This window comes from Dermacentor andersoni, chromosome 9, assembly GCF_023375885.2.
Source record: "Dermacentor andersoni chromosome 9, qqDerAnde1_hic_scaffold, whole genome shotgun sequence".
NCBI lineage: Eukaryota > Metazoa > Arthropoda > Arachnida > Ixodida > Ixodidae > Dermacentor > Dermacentor andersoni.
The window spans coordinates 74,141,560-74,160,304 of record NC_092822.1 but is presented as its reverse complement, the minus strand read 5'-3'; the positions used below and the strand labels follow the sequence as shown (position 1 = coordinate 74,160,304).

The 18,745-nt window shown below is 46.9% G+C and overlaps 2 protein-coding genes across 7 annotated transcripts in view; one reads left to right on the top strand and one right to left on the bottom strand.

The window, feature by feature from the left end:
• Window positions 1-18,745, top strand: part of HUWE1 (HECT, UBA and WWE domain containing E3 ubiquitin protein ligase 1) — a 177,029-nt gene that overhangs the window by 68,065 nt on the left and 90,219 nt on the right. For all 6 annotated transcript variants that reach the window (XM_055069222.2, XM_055069223.2, XM_055069225.2 and 3 more), the window contains exons 25-30: window positions 703-993; window positions 1,381-1,575; window positions 2,145-2,387; window positions 3,742-3,905; window positions 15,835-15,957; window positions 18,177-18,534. In XM_055069222.2, the coding sequence (XP_054925197.1) occupies window positions 703-993; window positions 1,381-1,575; window positions 2,145-2,387; window positions 3,742-3,905; window positions 15,835-15,957; window positions 18,177-18,534 (1,374 nt within the window). The remainder of the gene's footprint in view (window positions 1-702; window positions 994-1,380; window positions 1,576-2,144; window positions 2,388-3,741; window positions 3,906-15,834; window positions 15,958-18,176; window positions 18,535-18,745) is intronic.
• Window positions 9,979-12,454, bottom strand: LOC126528242 (piggyBac transposable element-derived protein 4-like). The gene is made up of 2 exons (XM_050176129.2): window positions 11,872-12,454; window positions 9,979-11,773 (listed from the first exon to the last, which is right to left on the bottom strand). Exons 1-2 carry the CDS (start codon window positions 12,054-12,056, stop codon window positions 10,222-10,224), a joined length of 1,737 nt encoding a protein of 578 aa, XP_050032086.1. The 5' UTR covers window positions 12,057-12,454; the 3' UTR covers window positions 9,979-10,221.

Below are 18,745 nucleotides of genomic sequence, written 5' to 3'. Positions count from 1 at the left end.
CCATCTTGGCTATTAATGAACCGATCTGAAAAAAATTTTTGCGACAGCATGTGCCCTAGAGGGTACATAACAACTTCCAACGTGTAACTGAAATTTGCTATGTGGCCTGGTGAGGGGCCCTTTAATTGTACATGTTTGCACTCACTGTCTCCTGTCAGAGTTCGAGCACCGATATGACTAGCAAGTGTACTGGGAGGCCTTCAGAGCTGCTTTGGACGGGTCAGAAACACGGCGGAAGCTGTTGAGGATGAAGACAGCTTCTACCGCAGCCCGCACGATGGCATCAAACCTGCGGCTACGTTATGATGGACAAAGGATCTGTTGCAGTTCACTGGCAAATAAATAATGGGGATGTGCGCGCAGTAGTAAAAAGCATGTCTACTCGGATGAAGATGGGTGTCTTGGACCATGGCCAAATGGGCCGCACCGCAAAGGAAGTTGAGAAGCCCTCGTCACTTCTGCACTGATCCTGTGCAAAATAGAAGCACGGGTTGCAGATTTGCTCAGTATTTATTTACTGAGCAAATCTGCAACCCGTGCTTCTATTTTGGCGGATTGGTATAGAAAGCATTTGTTTGCTTCCTTGATACCCTCTATAATTCGACATTCGGTTAATTTGGCTGCTGTTTTTTTTTTTTTTTCTGGCCCATAAAGTCCGATTAACGAGGTTTTACTGTATTTGTGTTGCTTCCCTATGCACAGAACCTGGCGCACGAGGCCCAGGTGCTGCAGCAGGGTCTCACCCACCTGGGCGCTGTGCTGGCGAGCCTTGAGCCCCTGCACAAGCCCCTGGATCCTCCAGGGGGATCGGTGCTGCTTGAAGAGCTGCTGGGGGCCCTGGCTGCCTCCCAAGGAGCGGCGGGTAGCGGCAGCGAAGGGGGCGAGGGCGGCGTGGCAACAGCGACGACGCAGCAGCAATCGCCCCTACTTCATGCGATGGCTGCCACCCACGCCTACATCGTGATGTTTGTCCACGTCTGCCGCACAGGCCAGGTGAGAGTTTGCTCTGGAGAGAGGGTTCCAGCTATGAAATCATGTAGGTTGTCGTGCGTGCAGCTCTCGGTACATTGTGCAGAGCAGCTTACAAGGATAAGGCTTAAATAGGGAACAGAACAGAGAGAAAGCAGGAACTGAGCTGCCAGGGTATCTGTGACGATTACATCTCTCTTCAATGATTGCTTCGGATGTTTTATGACCGACCGAGAATTTGTCGCCGAGATATGTACTGCCTTCACAGTGCTCTGAGCAAGTGCATTTTAACCGATCAGCTCTGCTTTCTTGTTTGATTGTCAATCTCTCGTGCACCGTGCATAACTCTTGCATCTTTTGCTGTGCTGGGAAGTGTTGTATGGTAGCCTCGTGCCCTCGCCTGTTGTGCAGAGCGAGATCCGATCCATCTCCATGAGCCACTGGGGCTCTGAGCTGGGCCTGGGCGTGCTGCGGGGTCTCTCCCGCCTCTACACCTCCCTCGTCTGGGAGAGCACCGTGTTGCTGGCCCTGTGCAACGACTCTGCCCTGCCTCCCGGATGCCCCTTCGGCCGCCACCAACTCCAGAGGCTGCAGGGCACACTGCAGGTATGCCTTTTCTCCCCTGCAGATGTCTTGCCGATTGCATGGTGCTCGAAATGCACCAGGGGGCTTGCCTCGTATAACTTCACACTTGGCAACTCTTTGAATTTTCTGTAAGGTTTGTAAAATTGGGCTCATTCTTCATTCTTACAAATGTTGCGTCAAGTTTTTCTGAAAAATTCTCATTGTGAAAAAGCGCTACTCAGCATTCGCTGACCACGCCTTTGGAAATTGGTGAAAGGAAATCAAAATTTTATGGAGACAAGTTTCGGAAGTAGGCAAGGCAAGATTGGCAGCAGCTAAAACAATGTATTTCTCTTCAGTCTCTGCTGTTGTTAGCTGCTGCTTGTTTGTTGTGTCTAAAAGTAAATAATTGTTAATGAAGAGCCTATGTGTACCACAAAAGGTGTGGGCTCAGGGTAAACGTTAAAAAATGGCACACTATCCATCCCTTTAGCCTCCCCCTCCACTCATTGTCGCGCATGTGAAGTATTTACGAACTCTGTGGGAACTGTAAAAACGCAAACTCAGTATTTCTAGTCCCTAATGTGGCTTGTATGTTTCTTGTCCCTCAGAACATGCCAGATGCTGCAGCAAGCAATTCTGGAACAGCCCTGGACGACTCACCGCCGCAGAATGGTATGGAGGTGGATGTAGGAATCGCCGACAGCCCTGGAGGGGCGGCATCGTCCACCTCGGTCGATGGCAAGGCCAACAAGGCTCGCTCGCAGGCAGCAGTCAAGCAAATCAAGCCCTTGCTGACGGGGGCATCACGGCTGGGACGCGCTCTCGCCGAGCTGTTTGGTCTCCTCGTTAAGGTAGGCACGGCCACCATTGCGGGCAGAACTGCTGCAGGAGTATGGGCTCGGTGCAGTCAACCACCCATTGATTTGACACCGACGAAATCGACCCATTGTGCAGTACATCGAAATAATCAAGTGGCATGAAAAATGCCTGCACACACCGCTGAATAATTTGACAGTATTTTCCAGATTTAACGCCCCTCCGAATTCAATTTGCAGGCGCTTTTTATGGCTTCAAAGTAGAAAACTAATGTACAAATGACATTGGAGCTCTTAAAAATGTCGCAGTTTCGCCCGAAAGGTGAAGCATTGATTGTTATAGTAAATTAGTAGAAAGTTGTATAAAATTAGGATACTACTTATTGGCCCTATAAACTTGGCATCATTCGCTTACTAAGTGAATTAACAAGCATGTTGTCGGTGCGTACAAGCAAGTCTGAACATTTCACACTTCATGAGCGCGGACACTTGCTGCAAAAAGCTAGACGCTTGTGTAAGCAAGCACGGCAGCAGCACTTAATGAAGTGACCTTTGTGCGGTCTATCGCTTCAACGCAAGAAGGCATGAATCGGGTGGTCTGAAAAAATTAGTGGATGCCTCAGACTTGCCCGAAGGGCTCAAAACGCCACAGGCATGTCCGAAAAAGCTCTGAAGGCCTGCTAGTACACTTATTTGGGTGTATCGATGCTTGACTGGGATATGAGATGGCGGGTGCGCGTGTATAAAGGAAACATACGTAACCTGTCTCGTGACAATTGCCCCTTCTAACTTGTATGCTTCGCTGCGCAACACTGCTGTATTGGTGCGTAGCTGACTTTTGGGAACCGGCATTATGCAACGCACAATGCTTTCCGCACTCCGAAGCCATTGGCGTTAATTACTAAGATGGAGTCGGCGCCATTGCTAACAGCAGCGAATGAAAACACGATACAGAACAGCAAGAAGCTTTGTAGCAAATGTCGAAGTAGCTAGGCCTAACGTTGCCATGATGTGGCATACGGCTGCCATTGGATCTGCATGCTTGAGTGCCGGCACGAGGTGGCAAGATAATAAAAATGGCAGTAGTAGCCGTTGAACAACCTCATTGACGTGTGCTGTAAGATAAAAATACCAGAAAAGAAAAATTGTTCCTCATAAAATGTACTTGGTCCATACAGCCGGATCAAAATGAAGTGATACTTGCTTTGGCGGCACAAGTTCTGGCTGGAAAGAGGTCAAATACAAACATAATGCACAGTGATTAAAGTTCCCAATGAATGGTAATCGCAGTAAAACGCTCCAAGGTCACATCCGTGCAGATGTGGTATTGACACTGTATCAATGTTTTGACACTCACACTCGTGCTCTTTCCCATGTTCTTGCTTGCCAGCTGTGTGTGGGCTCCCCGATGCGCCAGCGACGTGGTCAGCAGGTGCCGCCATCCCCCACGGCGCCGTCCCCTTCTGCACGAGCGGTGGCTTCGGCGCTGACCCGACTGCTGGCCAACGGTCTGTCTTGGGAGCCACCCTTGACCTCTCCAATGCCAAAGTTTAGGTACGCGAATGAACTTGTTCATGGCCTAGTTGTCATTCTCTTAAGGGCATAAAATTGCTTCTTGAACGATGAAACACGGGGAGAGAACAAAATTGACACGTGTTGTCATTTTTTTCCTTTCCTTGGTGTTTATTTTTAGTCAGTAAGGTCCTTTGTGTATTTGTTACAGAAATCTTAGCGTCAAGTCGTGCGTGACGAAGACCTGTTGCGCTAGCTCAGTGACCTCTCGCACTGCCGAGCGCGAGATCATCACGGGTTTAATATTGGCCGCAGTGTCGCATCCCACTGGGTGTGGAACGCAGAAATGCTCATCTATTGTGCATTGGGCGCACGACAATGAACTCCATGTGGCCAGAATTCATTCAGAGCCCTTCTTACAGCTTCCCTTATGGCACACCTTGCTGTTTTGGGACGTTCAATTACATAATTTAATTTGTGTCTCTATGAAATATTTTCTCTATGAAATATATGGCAGTGCCACGAAGGCATCCACATTATTGGGCATGTCCGAAAAATCGATTGACTGCATTACAGTGAAACCTTGTTCATTCAGATTTCACGGGACCAGAAAAACATTACCGAATTAACCGACTGTCGAATTATTGAGGGTATCCAGAAAACAAGCAAATGCTTACTACGTCAACATGCTTTTATTTAGTGAATGAATGAGCAAATTGTATTTCTATTTTGTACAAGAGCTGTGCGGAAGCTGCAATTGTCATGTTGTGACTCATTGGCTCTCGTAGCGGCGATCGAGGCCCTGCGACTTCCTTTGCAGCACGGTCGCTGCAGGCACCTTCGTTTGCGACAAGCGTTGCCCTACTGCATGCTCATCCCAATTATTTTCTCGCCAGTGAGCTGATGGCCGACAGATCATCTGTCCATTGCAATGTAGCCAGTGCTCTTCATCCTCAACAGCTTTGCACCAAGTCAAAGCAAAACTACTGTTTTCCGCGGCCGGTATCAACATGATTATGAACAGCAACTTTGCGGTGCTGAAGGCATGCGGTACGCATGCAGAGCCAAAACGAAACTATTGTTCTCTGCAACAACTGCGGATGAAACTGCGGTCTCTATCAATGTGGTTATGGATGGTGACTACGCAGTTTCTTTAGGCAGGTGACTGACACACGTAGCGAGTCAGTACAGAACTACTGTTTTCCGCAACCGCTGTGGAAGAAACCACGGCCGCCATTGACACGATCGTGGATAGCGATTAGGCAATTATTAAGGGGAGACGCGGGTCTTGAAATGACAAAAAATCGCAAAAAAGTCGATTTTCGGAAAAGTGCATTTTCGCTACGTTTATACATTCAAGAATCCCTCCGCGAAATCTAGAACCTAAATTTAATCGGAAAATAATAAAAAAACGCACTTATACGGGCCAGGGTGGCCGCGGAATTAGCAAAAAATTGTCAAAAATGTTCGAACTTCGCGCCGTCGTCATTTGCGAACGCGTTGGCCGGCGGACGCCATCTTGAGCTTGTTTGAAAGCTGCTTTCTTTGTGCGTATTTTGCGCCGGTTCAAAATGGCGTAGGTGAGGAGGAACCGACGCTATCGCGTCATTTCTGAAGGACGCGCCCGTGCCGCTGATTGGCCAAAGCACGCACGCTTCCCGCGCGCCTCGCTCCTATTGATTTGGCGCCGTTTGAGTGTTGCTTCCCGCGTGCCCGACAGGCTGGTCGCTCTCGTGCACGCTGCGAGTTTCTCTCTCTGGATTTATCGCGCCGCTGTGAAAGTTTGTTCAGCCGCTCGCTTCTCGACAACGATCGAAGGTGTCTTTTTCGCCGCCCGAATGGCTGGAGGAGATCGTCGGCTGAAGACTACAACGCGTCAAGCGTTCGGCAAGGCGCGAAGGCGGCCGTGGAATGCGCGACAGAAGATGGATAAGCTTGTCATGCACCCGGAGTTGCCGGCTGCTCTGCTTGAAGATTCTGCCGGATCGAGTTCCGAGCTGCAACTCGGTACGTCTAACAGCAACACATCTAGCACCCATGCCTCGCGTGTTGACGCAGACCGTGTAGACACCGTTTTCTTCACGACCGAAGAAAGAAGCAAGCGCGCAGCGATCGCCGACAAGGCGAAAACGCAACTGGCGTCGCAGTCTGCAACGGAGCGCAAGTTTGAGTTACTCGGTGTTGACACGAAAGAGGACGTCGACGACAGCGGAACGGAATTTGCGATTGTTGATTTATCCGTGGTACAAGACTTTTTTGGACTTATGCCGTGTCCCGTGTGCGGCAAGAAAACACTGACGCTTTCAAAGGATTCCGCCAAGGTGTACGGGCTCTGTGCCAAGCTTGTGCTGGAGTGCTCCACGTGTGGCATGCGCGAAGAGCGATTTTCTTCCCCAAGAGTGGCTGGTGACACAACAATAACGCCGTTCGAAGTAAACGTCCGAGCTATGAAGGCCATGCAGAGCATTGGTAAGGGAGCAACAGCCCTCTCCGACTTCTTTGCCGCAATGAACATTTCCCATCGTGGCTTACACCACAAGACCTATCAGGGCCATATGAACATGATGGTTCGAGCGTGCAGCAGTGCTGCCACAGATTGTGAGGCAGCAAGTGTGGCCCAAATCAAAGAATTTTACAAGGACTTGGGAAACCCACCAGGGAACATAGATGTCATTTATGATGGAACCTGGCTGACACGCGGCCGCAGTTCGCACGTCGCTGTTGGGTGCATCATTGAGATGTACACCGGGCTCGTCGTTGACCACGTCGTGCTGTCAAACTTTTGCTTGGGCTGCTCACGTGGTCCAAAACCGAATGAGCAAGGGTATGTGGCTTGGCACACAAAACATCTTCCAGAGTGCCAGAAAAACATTGATTGTAATGCTGGGCAAATGGAGGTGCAAGCTGCACTGCTCATGTTTCAAAGATCCCTTGACAAGTACAAGCTGCGTTACACGACAATGCTCTCTGATGGTGACAGCAGGACATTTCACGCCTTGACTGAGCAAGCTGTTTACGGCTTCATCAAGGTAGACAAGAAAGACTGCATCAATCACGTGCACAAGCGCATGGGAGCAGCCTTGCGTGGGCTGGTTGACAAAAAGAAGGGTCAAGGTGAGACACTTGGAGGAAAGGGGTGGCTCACCCAGGACCGGATCAAGAAGATCACAAATTACTATGGCTGGGCCCTGAGGAGTCACAAGAATGACGTGCCAGGCATGAAGAGGGCAGTTGAAGCTACCCTGCACCATATGTCGTCAACTGATGATGCCCCCAAACATGACCTTTGTCCCGAAGGGTTAGATTCCTGGTGCAGCTACAACCGAGCTGTGGCAAAGGGCGAGCAACCTCCAGCACACAAAAACAGCCTGCCCGACTTCGTGTGCGAAGCTCTGGAGCCAATTTTCAAGCGGCTGGGTGAGGAAGCCCTCTTGGAGCGGTGCAGCGACGGCGTGACTCAGAATGCCAGTGAAAGCCTGCATTCCGTGATCTGGGATCAAGCCCCGAAGACTAAGCATGCCTCACTGCACTGTGTCCAGAGGGCAGCAGCTGAAGCCATCAGCCGATTCAACCAGGGTGTGGCAAGAAGCAACACTGCAATAGCCGAGAAGCTGGGCTACAGTGCCGGTAGCTGTATGGTGCGCCGAAGCCTTGAAAAGGATCGTCGGAGGCTTCACATGTCAAACAAGGACCACACGAATAGAAATGCGTTGACAAACAAGCTTGCAAAGAGGCACAAGCCAGCAACAGACTCTGCCTACAGTCCTGGGCTTTTATAGGTCTTGGTGTGATCTGTGCTGAATGCAAAATTCTGTGAGTGTGCAAGAGATATATACATTTTTTTTAATTTGAATTCTGGGATTTTACGTTCCAAAACCATGTTATGATTCTGGATTAATTTTCACCACTTGAGAAGCGCTGCAACACAAGCACGTCAATTTTTTTAGATTTCGGCTCCATTGAAATGTGGTGACCTCCACTGGGATGTGATCCAGATTTTTTGTTGTAGCCATAAACTTTGTGGAAAGGACATATTTTGTTGTGGCCATGAAGTCTGTGCAACTTTATTTGCATAGGGATGCCATTTGTGTGCCTTCTGTTCAACAAGGAACTAAAATAGGAATGTGAAGCTCGTGGTGCTAGCTTTCTGGCATTGCTTTCAATGACTATGCATGATGTTGCAACCAATATCTCAGTGTTATTTTTGCACAATGGCCATATATATGTCATGAACTTGTTGCTGAAAGACAGGGCTACATGGTGATGTAATTTATATTGCCATATTGTTAGACCATTAAAAGTTACAGTGAACTGAAAGTTCAAACTCGTTTTTCTCAGCTTCATTTTTTTGGACACCGCACACTGCCTTACGGGGGATCTTCATATGTTCTTCCTAAGTACCAGCAAAATGTTTGGTATCAATATATTTGTGTCGAATGGATCTAGCCGGTGATGCTATTTATTTATTTCTAAAGTTGTCGGCTAAATTTTAATTGCCACTAAATACAAATTAAAATTAACAAATATATTGCAATTATGTTTACATCTGGTCTTTTTGCATTATAAGTGCACTGAGAACAATAAAAATAGCATCACCGGCTAGAGCTACTCTCTGGTGTTCTAGCCGTATACTTTGTTTTTGCTTTTGACGAAGTTAAGTTTTTGAAAAGTCCCGTAAGAAATTGACTGAATTTCTGAATTAAAAACATTGCATAATTTGTTCTAATGAAGATATACAAAATCTAATTAGATATTTGCAATCAGCAGAAAAAACTGAACAATACTGTCAAATATCATCCCGTTCACACTAAAATTAACAAAATTGGTTTTGGGACCCACATCTCCCCTTAAGAACGCGCCAGCTTTTAATCGAAAATGATAAATATGGTGCATAGAAAAGTCCACCTAGAAAAGTCGGTATTGCAGCCGCTACTGGCCGCCGCATTAGCCAACTGAAGTAGGCGACGTCGCCATTTTGCCCTGTCGTACTGGCTTGCGGCGTGGCGTTATCATAACGGCACCATACAAGCGATGCCACTATAGTGCCGCTTTCAAACAAAAAGTTGTGCTAGCCACAGAGGCATCATCGAAAGTTCAAGCCGGGCGGGACTTCAGCATCAACGAGAAAAATGCACATCTCCCCTTAACGCATGCAGCCAATGCGCTGTTATGCGCAGCGGTAAGCACAAGAATAAAGGAAATAAAAGCACAAATAGGCATGAAGCGTTCCGGTGCTACTGTCATTAACGTACGATTTCGGCTGACTATGGCCATGTGGACTCCACTGCTTTGTTTCGATTGGATGCTAGCGCAGTCTTTGCTCTTTTGCGTCGCAGATTTGCAGCGCTCCACGCTTCAGAAAGTTGTCAGAATTTACCGACGTGTGGCCAAATACGTCCGAATTAATGAGTTTGATTGCTTTTAATAATGCACATGCCTGCAGGGACCAGAAGACGAGTCCAAATTATTCGATTTTCCATATTTACGAAGGTTTAATGAACAAGGTTTTACTGTACCACTTCTTCTACGATCTGAAGTAGGGCCTGCAGTATAAAAAATAAACCAAACCTGCACATAGCACCTGCGGACAAGTCGGTAGCACTGTCCATTGTGTCCCTGCCATCGGGCAAGGTGAAGTTTACCGCGCTAAACTGTTATAGAATTATATTTCTGCAATTTGGAACTGAACTGGAACGAATTAGGAGTTTGTTGAAGCTGAACCGAACGGGTATCTTTTAAATTTGACATGCTCATTGTGACATGTATAACCCACACCATACATTCAGCTGTAGACGTCGGGGCATGGCTCACGTGCAGATTTTGCCTGGAAATGTGGCTTCACTGCAGTGGCAGCACATGTCGCACTCCTGTAAAGCCACACTTCGGGAACTTGTCACCCAGTGCACGTGTACATGTGCTGCCTGACACACGCTGCACCTAAGCTCTCCATTCAGTGAGCTTCCTTTGATTCACTCCATTTAACTCTTTCGTTACCGCGAGAAAATGGCCGTTTTTCATAGGTCTCGGAAGAAATTTTTTTGCCAGTACAAATAATACTCCAGAACACGTTGCAGCATGCCAAATTGCACATAATGGAATGCTCTTTCCAAAAACATAAGTTGCAAAGCAAACAATTTATTAGGGAACACACAAAAAATTCGGAAAAGTGCCATTCTCGTGGCGAGTTGATAAAAACAAGAAAGAAAAAGCACAATATCTACATACACATTATTAACAAAGAAAATTTAGAATATACATTTTGAAGATCAATGACTCAGGAATACTGTCTAAAAAAATTAGTTCTCTGTACCGCGCCGTTCTTCAGCTACATAAAAAAAACTAAAGACCGGGAACAGCTTCAGCGCTCGTGCCATGCGGTGAAGCAGTTGCGCGTTTTCGTGAGGCACAGGTGCACTTCGCAGTTTTCGCAGAAAACGTTCGTCTTTTGTTCGATTTTTCGGTCCTGATAGCACATCCTGCAGTTTCGCCTTTTCGGCATCTTTTGCGGATGGTGCGGCACTTCTTTTGGGACAGGATGTACTCTGGCAACCTCTTCATCTTCAAGCTCGAGCAGCTGTTGAGTGAGCTCCATCCGAAAAGAAAGTTGGTCGAAGTGGGCGCTCCTGTGCAATTCCGGTGTTGAGAGGTGTTGCTGGCGGTGCTCTTGAAAAAGAATGAAGCTATTCACAACAGCCATGTCAATACAATGAAAGAAGAGCGTCTTCCACCACCTCACGCACTTCTTCAAAACGTTATAGGATGCAATCAGCTGATCCGACTTATCAACACCAAGCATCCCGGAATTATAGTCGTCAATCAGTACCGGCTTCTCGATTGGGATGATAGTCCACACGCCGCCTCTTCTCTCTTTCCTTGTGGCTGTAACATGCCTGTTGGCAGTGTGCGCTGTTGACATCATGTGAACAACCTTCTTGTCCTTCCATTGCAAATAGAGGATGTTGTTCCGTCGGAGCCACCGAACATCACCTCTGTTTGCCTTTTTCTCCCATGACACGTCCTTCAGTTCAGATGGGAAGCACCGACGATCTTTACGTGTCGTGCCACAAGCGAGGGTTTTGCGATTTAGCAGGTGAGCAAAGAGCGACGCAGATGTGTAAAAGTTGTCCATGTAGATTACGTATCCTTGATTGAGGTATTTATCGCACAGTTGCGTCACCACATCAAATGCTAATCCACTTGCACTAGCTGTTTCCCGTTTGCCTGCGTACACATAAAATTGAACGGAATAGCCAGTCTGCGAATCAGCAAGCACCCACAATTTATATCCCCACTTTACAATTTTGTCCCGCATGTATTGCCGAATACCCGATCTTCCTTTCGATTTGACCATCCTTTCATCCACAGAGAGGTTCCGCGCAGGTTGAAAAAGTTCTGCTGATCTAGTATTCACGTGTTGCAGAAGCCACAATACGCGGTGCAGCCTGCCGTGCGTAGCTGCAGTAGTCGCCTCCGGATCAGTGACACTTAGGAAGCGCAGAAGCGCAGAAAACCGTCTCCTTGGCATAACGTTCCGAGGAAGAAGCCCTGAAAAAAGCCTACTGGTATTCCAGTAAAGGTGGATGCGTGGCACGTTCACAATGCCCATATAAATGAGCAGTCCGATGAACTTCACTAGTTCGTCGGGAGTCACTTCCTTCCACGACCCATCTCTTTCAGCATAGCTTGGAAGCTCCAAAATATGCAGCCAAGCATATTTATTCGTGTTCTTGCAAATAGTATTTATCACTTCTGCGGTGAAGAACAGGAGGAAAAAATCGCGCGCCGTTGTAAAACGTCTTGCGCTGCTCCGAAGTGCTGGGCCGAGATGTGCTCCGGGCGGCCTTGTTGGCGTGAACTGAAGTTTCTTCACAGCCGGTGGCAGCACATCCTGGCCTAGCGACGTACGGACCCTGCAGATAACAAGAATAGCTCTAAGCTTGTGCACAAAGGTCGGCAGATAAGCGCCGCGCGACGCCGGTGACTGCTCAAGGCCGTAAAGGTAACTCACCGGTGAGCAGCTGCGGATGTCCCGGGCTGACTTGAAACATCGTCACCGTCAGAGCTTGAAGAAGAAGTACTGTCATCTTCGGACTCGAAGCTCGAATCCTCGTCACTAAAATCAGGTTCGGGTGAAGAATACTTTCGAGCAGAACGCTTTCCGCGCGGCGCAGTCGCGTCGGACGACGACGCCATGGCAGAGACCGGAGCGACTGGCGTTGTAGCGATAGTAACACCGGATGCGGCCCTCTGGCGGATTTAACAAGAGAAGCGAAACCAAAACTGCTGCAAACTGGCTGTAAAGGCCAGGTATACATGTTGGACATGCGGCGGACCTTCAGGAATGCGTTTTCGTGGAATAAAACCACCCGGACTCCAAGTCAAAGCTCACTAGTGAATAGCTGGCGTCATTTTCGGGTAATTATCCCCACTCAACGCCGCCCGCTAACAGAGCCGACAATATGATTCAATATTTGACTTGCTGGGAGCCTTTTGATCACAAAAATTTGACGCTAATGCTGAATTACCACGAGTGGCAGTTTTTTTTCTCAAGCGCGGCCGCCACGCCCCCTTTTGCAACAACACGTGCACATTAGTTCTCAAAGGCGCATCAAAAATCAGAACGTCGTCAGAGCGGGAAAATTTAAACTGGTTCTACAAGTGCACTGCCTAGACTAACCACTGGATGGCGCTAGCTGCACGAGAAACGATTCCAACATGTCGAAATCGGCCGTTTAAAGCATCGATCACCGGTGATCGATTTGAATAGGCGTGGTAACGAAAGAGTTAATTTGAACGAATTCTTAGGCCCCTTGAGTTTGAATTATCGAAATTTTTGACTATACAATGTTGCTAGGGTTACGTCCACAGGGAAGTCTGAATGATTGTACAAGTCTGAAAAACCGAGACATTGCTGCCAGAATATATATCTTGAGGCACGTGCAGGCAAAAATTTCTTTCGCTACAAGTGATACTGTGTCAGATCTTGCATTTTTTATTTCATTACAGCAGGACAGTGCTCCATTGAATTCCAAGCACGACCAACCAAATTTTGTAGCTCCTTTTAACGGTTTATTGTACTCAACATTTCTGTTGTTTTCACGACTTGTTTTCACAAGACATTCCCTTGGCATAGCATAAGTTGGTTTCAAAATTTAGTTAGCCTCCAGTAATGCTTTTGTGCAATTTGGTTTGCTGCTATCATGGACTGAAACGCATTTTTGTATGGCCACAGGTTACAGGAACCCGGGAGCCTTGACGCATTGCTGTAAGATACACCGCCCTCCCCCTTTTTTTTTCAAGATCGTGACTAGGCGCTAGTCTTAACAAGTCAGGCTGTTGTGTTGTTGAGCATCATCTTGTTTGTTTTCTTGTGTGTTTCTGGTTAATAACTATGCAGTGCAACTTGGCATCCATGTTCTTGTTATGGCTCTTTGTCTGCTACACAGAATACAAAACTACTGTAACTTCTAGGGAATAGTGGGCAACTGGTTCGGGCTCGACGTGAGCCTCTGAAAAGTTCAAATAATTGGGAGTTAATTTATTTGCCATGAAATAAGTGACTTTATTTCACAAGTAGCCAAAAAAGTCAACGTGGGGCTGCACGCATGTACAGGCTTTAGAACTTGGGGACTTGGCTTGGCTTATCTCATGCTTTGGGCATGGCCTGCGACTACTGGTTGGACTAGGCTTTGCTGACTTTGGTTTCGAGAAGGGGCCGACAGCATGATAAATGATCATGCCGGCGATGTATCAGAACGAAACTATCACTCTTTCTGCTCGACTCTGTGACCAAGTCGGCATTTGTTCATGCAGGCGCGAATCCAAATTATTGAATGGCACACTGTAAGATTTCTGAGAGAAAGAAATGAAAGAAAGAAAAGGCGGGGAACTTATTCAGAAGAAGTAGCTGGTTTACCACCCTACATGTGGGAGAGGGGGATGTGGAAAGATAAGGAAATACAATAGGGGTGTGTGAGTACTTGAATATTTGATTTCGAATAGAATAGTGAACAGACAAATAATTCGATTTCCAAATCAAATATCTGCTATTTGAATATTTGGTGTATTCAGTAAAAGATCCCGCCAAGGAGTGTACCTTGATGCTCACAGTATTCCCACAGCAAGCAATCTCTATCGATAGAAATTTGGCTTGTAGTAGTTGGCAGCTGGTCACCCGCAGCAACTGGGCCTCCGAATTTGAGAACCTACTGCAGGCAGCAAATGATGCTGAAGCCGAATGTGAAATGTGTGGGTGTCTCGCACGTGCCTTTAGGACAAAGGAACGACAGCACAGTAGTGCAAGCCATCACAAAGGCATTCATTGCACCTTTCAGACACTAATGTCTGCTAACCGAATTAGTATCCTCAGGACATGCTGATCGGTGCGTGACAAATTTAGGAAGTCCGACCCACCGGGACTGGATAGCGAGCAAATATGTTTGGCTGCATGCTAGACACCAACGCTTCATTGTTCGCGTCTACGGTCACTCATTTGAGTGATCGTGTACGTCCATCCCGGTGTCCTAGCTGCTTCCAAGCCTTTCTCTGGACAGTCCCATGAAGTGGGTTGGCACACCCGTGGAAAGTTGGTGCTTTTTGCTGACCCCAAGCCAAGGATGAAGAGCCTTCTCCCTGTTGCGCTCGACTAGCCCTGCCATTAGCTGACGTTAGGAGCACCGCACCCGTGCCATCTCTTGTAATATGCTGCAACCACACCGACTGCCGTTGGTGCTTAGCTGTGGGGAGAAGCCGAATTACAGGAGGCGAGAGAGCCATGTAGGGAAAACATCGGCATGCATGAGAGTCAAGCAGCGCCACAAAAGGCACCCACTCTTTACTGTCAGTGCCAAACCGCAGTCGACCCATGCATTGTAATGACTGCACAGAGTGGATCTGGGTCATGTGTTGAGACTATAGGGGTCAAGCGCACGCATGCTTACTGGTCAAGTTCGAATTATTCGGCGAATGTCAATCTTAGGACTGAAACAACTGAAGTTTACGACAATAGAGATGAATGAGCACTGTCTGGGACCTTCGGGTGGGATAAATTTAAGCAAAAAATGAAATAACCGGAGTATTGTAATTGTGCACCCCTAGAGTGCAATGTACCGTGTACAGAGACAAATGGTCACCATGACTGCGCTGGCTTGTATCAACAACAAACCATTGTCAGAACAAATCATTTTAGAATACTGGCCTCACAAGCTGTGCAACAGAGGGCTACAAATGCATTATTACGACCACAAGCCTGCGGGAGCAACTTTAGCACTGACAATTGTTAACTGTTATCCTGTACTGTCAACAACAGTGATTGTGTGCAAGATGCCTCTTGTGCATTAAGTACATACTGCCAGTGGCGTTGCCACAAGGCTGTTCGAATTATCGAGCATGTCCAAATGATCACTGTTTGAATTATGGTCGGCGACTTGTATAACAGTTGGCACTCGTCACAATCGACCATAATTCAGCACTACACCGCTTTTGTTGTTTTGTAACTCCTTTCCTTGTATATTTCTCTTGCATATTTATTTCATGTTTACTGATCTAACCACGATCCCTTGTCATTGTGTTTTGTTGCCTTGCTCATGCATGTACAGATGAAGCATTCATTTTACTTGTTTCCCCAATTAACTTTCCAGTTGATAATCAGCACTTGTTTTGTCTGCTCCTTCCTTTGCCTTTGTTTTCAGTGCACTGTTGTTATTACTCATTATTGCCATCACCAGACTATAGCCAACTCTGGTGCACATGCAGATGAGTGTGACCTCTCGTTAAGTTCCGCTCAAAATTTTGGCGCTTCGAGGTGTGGGGGCTTTGGGCACTATGCGTAAATGTAGGACTTGTGTCTGTTGCAGTGAACGATTATTACTGTTGCCTTCAAAATAAGGTTTGAAAAGATTAGTCCTTGAGCGCTAAGTGTAGCGCTTACTTCAGAGGAACACGGATGGAGTGGTGGTTTGTCCATGCGCAGGCTGACCTTCTACATCTGCTCTGTCGGCTTCACATCGCCGATGCTGTTTGACGAACGCAAGTACCCATACCATCTGATGCTACAGCGGTTTCTCTCTTCTGGAGGACAGGATGCCTTCTTCGAGTGAGTTCTGCATTCTCTCTTGTCCACAGATCTTAGTTCTGGCACCAAATGTTGTCACCTAGTGTAGCAGAGAGAAAAGCGTAAATTCTGAAGCTCCTGACTTAAGGGGTAGCATTGTTTTTAGTCGGGAGTAGGGAGTCTGCTAGTATTGAAAATTTTGAAAATCATTGCAAACATCACTTACAGCGCATACATAGACAGGGACCAAAAGAATGACGAAGACAAGTCCCTGTCTATGTATGCGTTTGTAAGTGATGTTTGCAATGGAATACCAACTAGCCCGTACCCAAACCATGCTTTGAAAATCAGTCCTTGCTGTTCGGTTCGTATTCGATAGGAGGATACGATATTTGAAGTTGTCGAATATTAGTTCGAATATTATAAAGAACAACAGCTGTCGTAGTCTACAGAGAGGACTGATCTACATGGAGGCTCGTCGAATGATTGTGGTGCAAGAGAAACGCAGTTGTGCAGTCTATCCAGCCCTCCAATAAACAGATGGAGGAGGTCACCTATGCAAATTGGTTATCAGCTGTTGAGTAAGCAGGCCTCGCTTTGGCAGCCTACGAATTCGCATTCTTTATTTAGACAAAGGCAATTCATTATATGGCCATTCTCACCATGTTTGGTTTCCTTGAAAACAATGAGCAGTGCTGTAGCATTTCCCTTAGCTCCTTAAACGAGCAGCATCTGGGCGTTCCATTTCATATTCCCCCCCATTACTGTCATTGTCATCGTGCACCAAATCTACATTCACCCACCAGTGGCTCGGACTCGAGGGGTTCGACTAAACGTCTGAATAATCGGGAGTCTGAAATGTTGGATTCGCAAGGAAACAAGAGACTTTATTCCACAAGTGGCCGTAAAGGGTGCTGTATTCTCAGACAATCAATTTCAAAGACGCAGTTAAGTCTCATCAACTAGAAGAGGTAAAAACGGGAATAAATTCTGAGATAAGTGAAATAGCGGATACAGTGCAATCTCGTTACTGCCACATTAACAAACTTTTCAGATTAACGAACTTTTCAGAAATCCCCAGCTGACTTCTTACTTTATTTATCAATACGGCAATCCCCAGAGAGGATTTTAGCAGGGTCGGATACAATACATATGTAAAGAACACTATGGCATAGGCAACGAACTCAATATAAATGGGGTCAACAGAGCTTGAACATATCAGTGGCGCACAGCAAGACAAATTTTTACTCAATACTTGAAATGAACGCCGTAAGTGGTGATCTTAAAGCTCGGTCATGGGTTATTCCATTAAACTATTGTTCTTGGAAAGAAGGAACACTTAAAACAATTATTAAGTGTGCTAAATAGGGTTATTGTTCGACTGTCTTTGCCTAGTAGCATAACCATATGAAAAAAATTATTCCCGTTAGGTCTGTCTTACAGTGACCGTTAATAAGTTCTGGTTGGTAATATACAGGGTATTTCAGCGAACACCTTCAAAAATCTTTAAGAGTTGCCTGTGGCAGATATCACAATTCTAGTTCAAGCGCTGGTCTACTCGAAGTGGTGGACAATACTTGCAAAAAAAAATTGAGATGTAAGATCAGCTAATTAATAAAAAAGCACTAATGAAGTTTTTAACTAATTACATTATGGCTCATATTGCAACTTAAAAATTCTAGCTGCAGAGTTCGCAAGGCGGATCCACTTCGGCCGAATTTTCAAGATGACACCAGTTTTGAGATAAAAATTCCCGAACTTTGTGGAGAAATGCATTGGCGTTCCAGTTAATTTGTTAACAAAATGTCGTTTCATGCAGTGAAGCACACGAGTAACTGGAACGCCAGTTCATTTCTCTGCAAAGTTCCGGAATTTATATCTAGAAACTGGTGTCATCCTGAGAATTCGTTCCAAGTGAATTCGCCTTGCGAAGTCCACTGCTGGAATTTGTAAATTGCAATATGGGTCATAAGACAATTAGCTGAACAGTTACTTAGTGAATTCTCGTTCATTAGTCGATAATTTTTTTTGTGCAAGAAGTGTCCGCTGCTTCGAGTGGACCGGCTCGTAAACTAAATTTGTGATATCTGCCACAGGCAACCTTTCAAAAATTTTGAGTGTTCACTGAAACACCCTGTACTAACTCTTGGTTAGGCATAAATTTACACGTTTCATGCTGTGAGCAGAGTGCGTATTAGTGGGAACTTACTGTACTTCCCTTTAGTGTCCCTTTGAGGCCAGCGCTTCTCTCCTCCCTCCAGGACATTCCGTTGGGCACTGACGTGCGGCGGTAAGGTGCCTCTGAACGAAGGGCTGGAAAGCCCCGACCTGCCAGAGGGCACGGGCGAGTTCCTCGATGCCTGGCTCATGCTGCTCGAGAAGATGGTGAACCCGCGCATGGTGCTGGAGTCGCCCCACACACTGCCTGCCCGGTCGGCGACTTCCGGGGCGGTGCCGGCATTCAGCCCCGTCCTCTACCTGATCCATACGCACAAGCGGGCCTTCGACGCCATCATGCAGCTCTGGGACCGCAAGCCCCTGAAGGTGTACGGCGACCGCATGTCCGAGTCCATGCTGGCCATCCTCTGCCACCTGCTGCGTGGCGAAGGTCTCATCCGGGTGAGTTATGGGCATCAGCGTTCTCCTGTAGAAGTGGGGAGTACCTCCTGTGCCTTCGTGTGGGGAAATTTCCATGAAGGAAATGGATAGTGTAGACTCCATCACACAATAAAGTTAAAGCCCTTAGCAACCTTCCGTCTAAAATCTGGTGCAATCCAATTGAGAGAATGCCAGTTTTGAAACGGCTCTTGTGAATGTTTTTCCAAGTAAA

Excerpts from the sequence above, each read along its gene's own strand:
- LOC126528242 (XM_050176129.2), bottom strand. The coding sequence starts at position 12,056 with ATGGCGTCGTCGTCCGACGCGACTGCGCCGCGCGGAAAGCGTTCTGCT. Across the intron at positions 11,774-11,871 it reads ACATCCGCAGCTGCTCACCG|GGTCCGTACGTCGCTAGGCC; the intron begins GTGAGTTACCTT and ends TGTTATCTGCAG.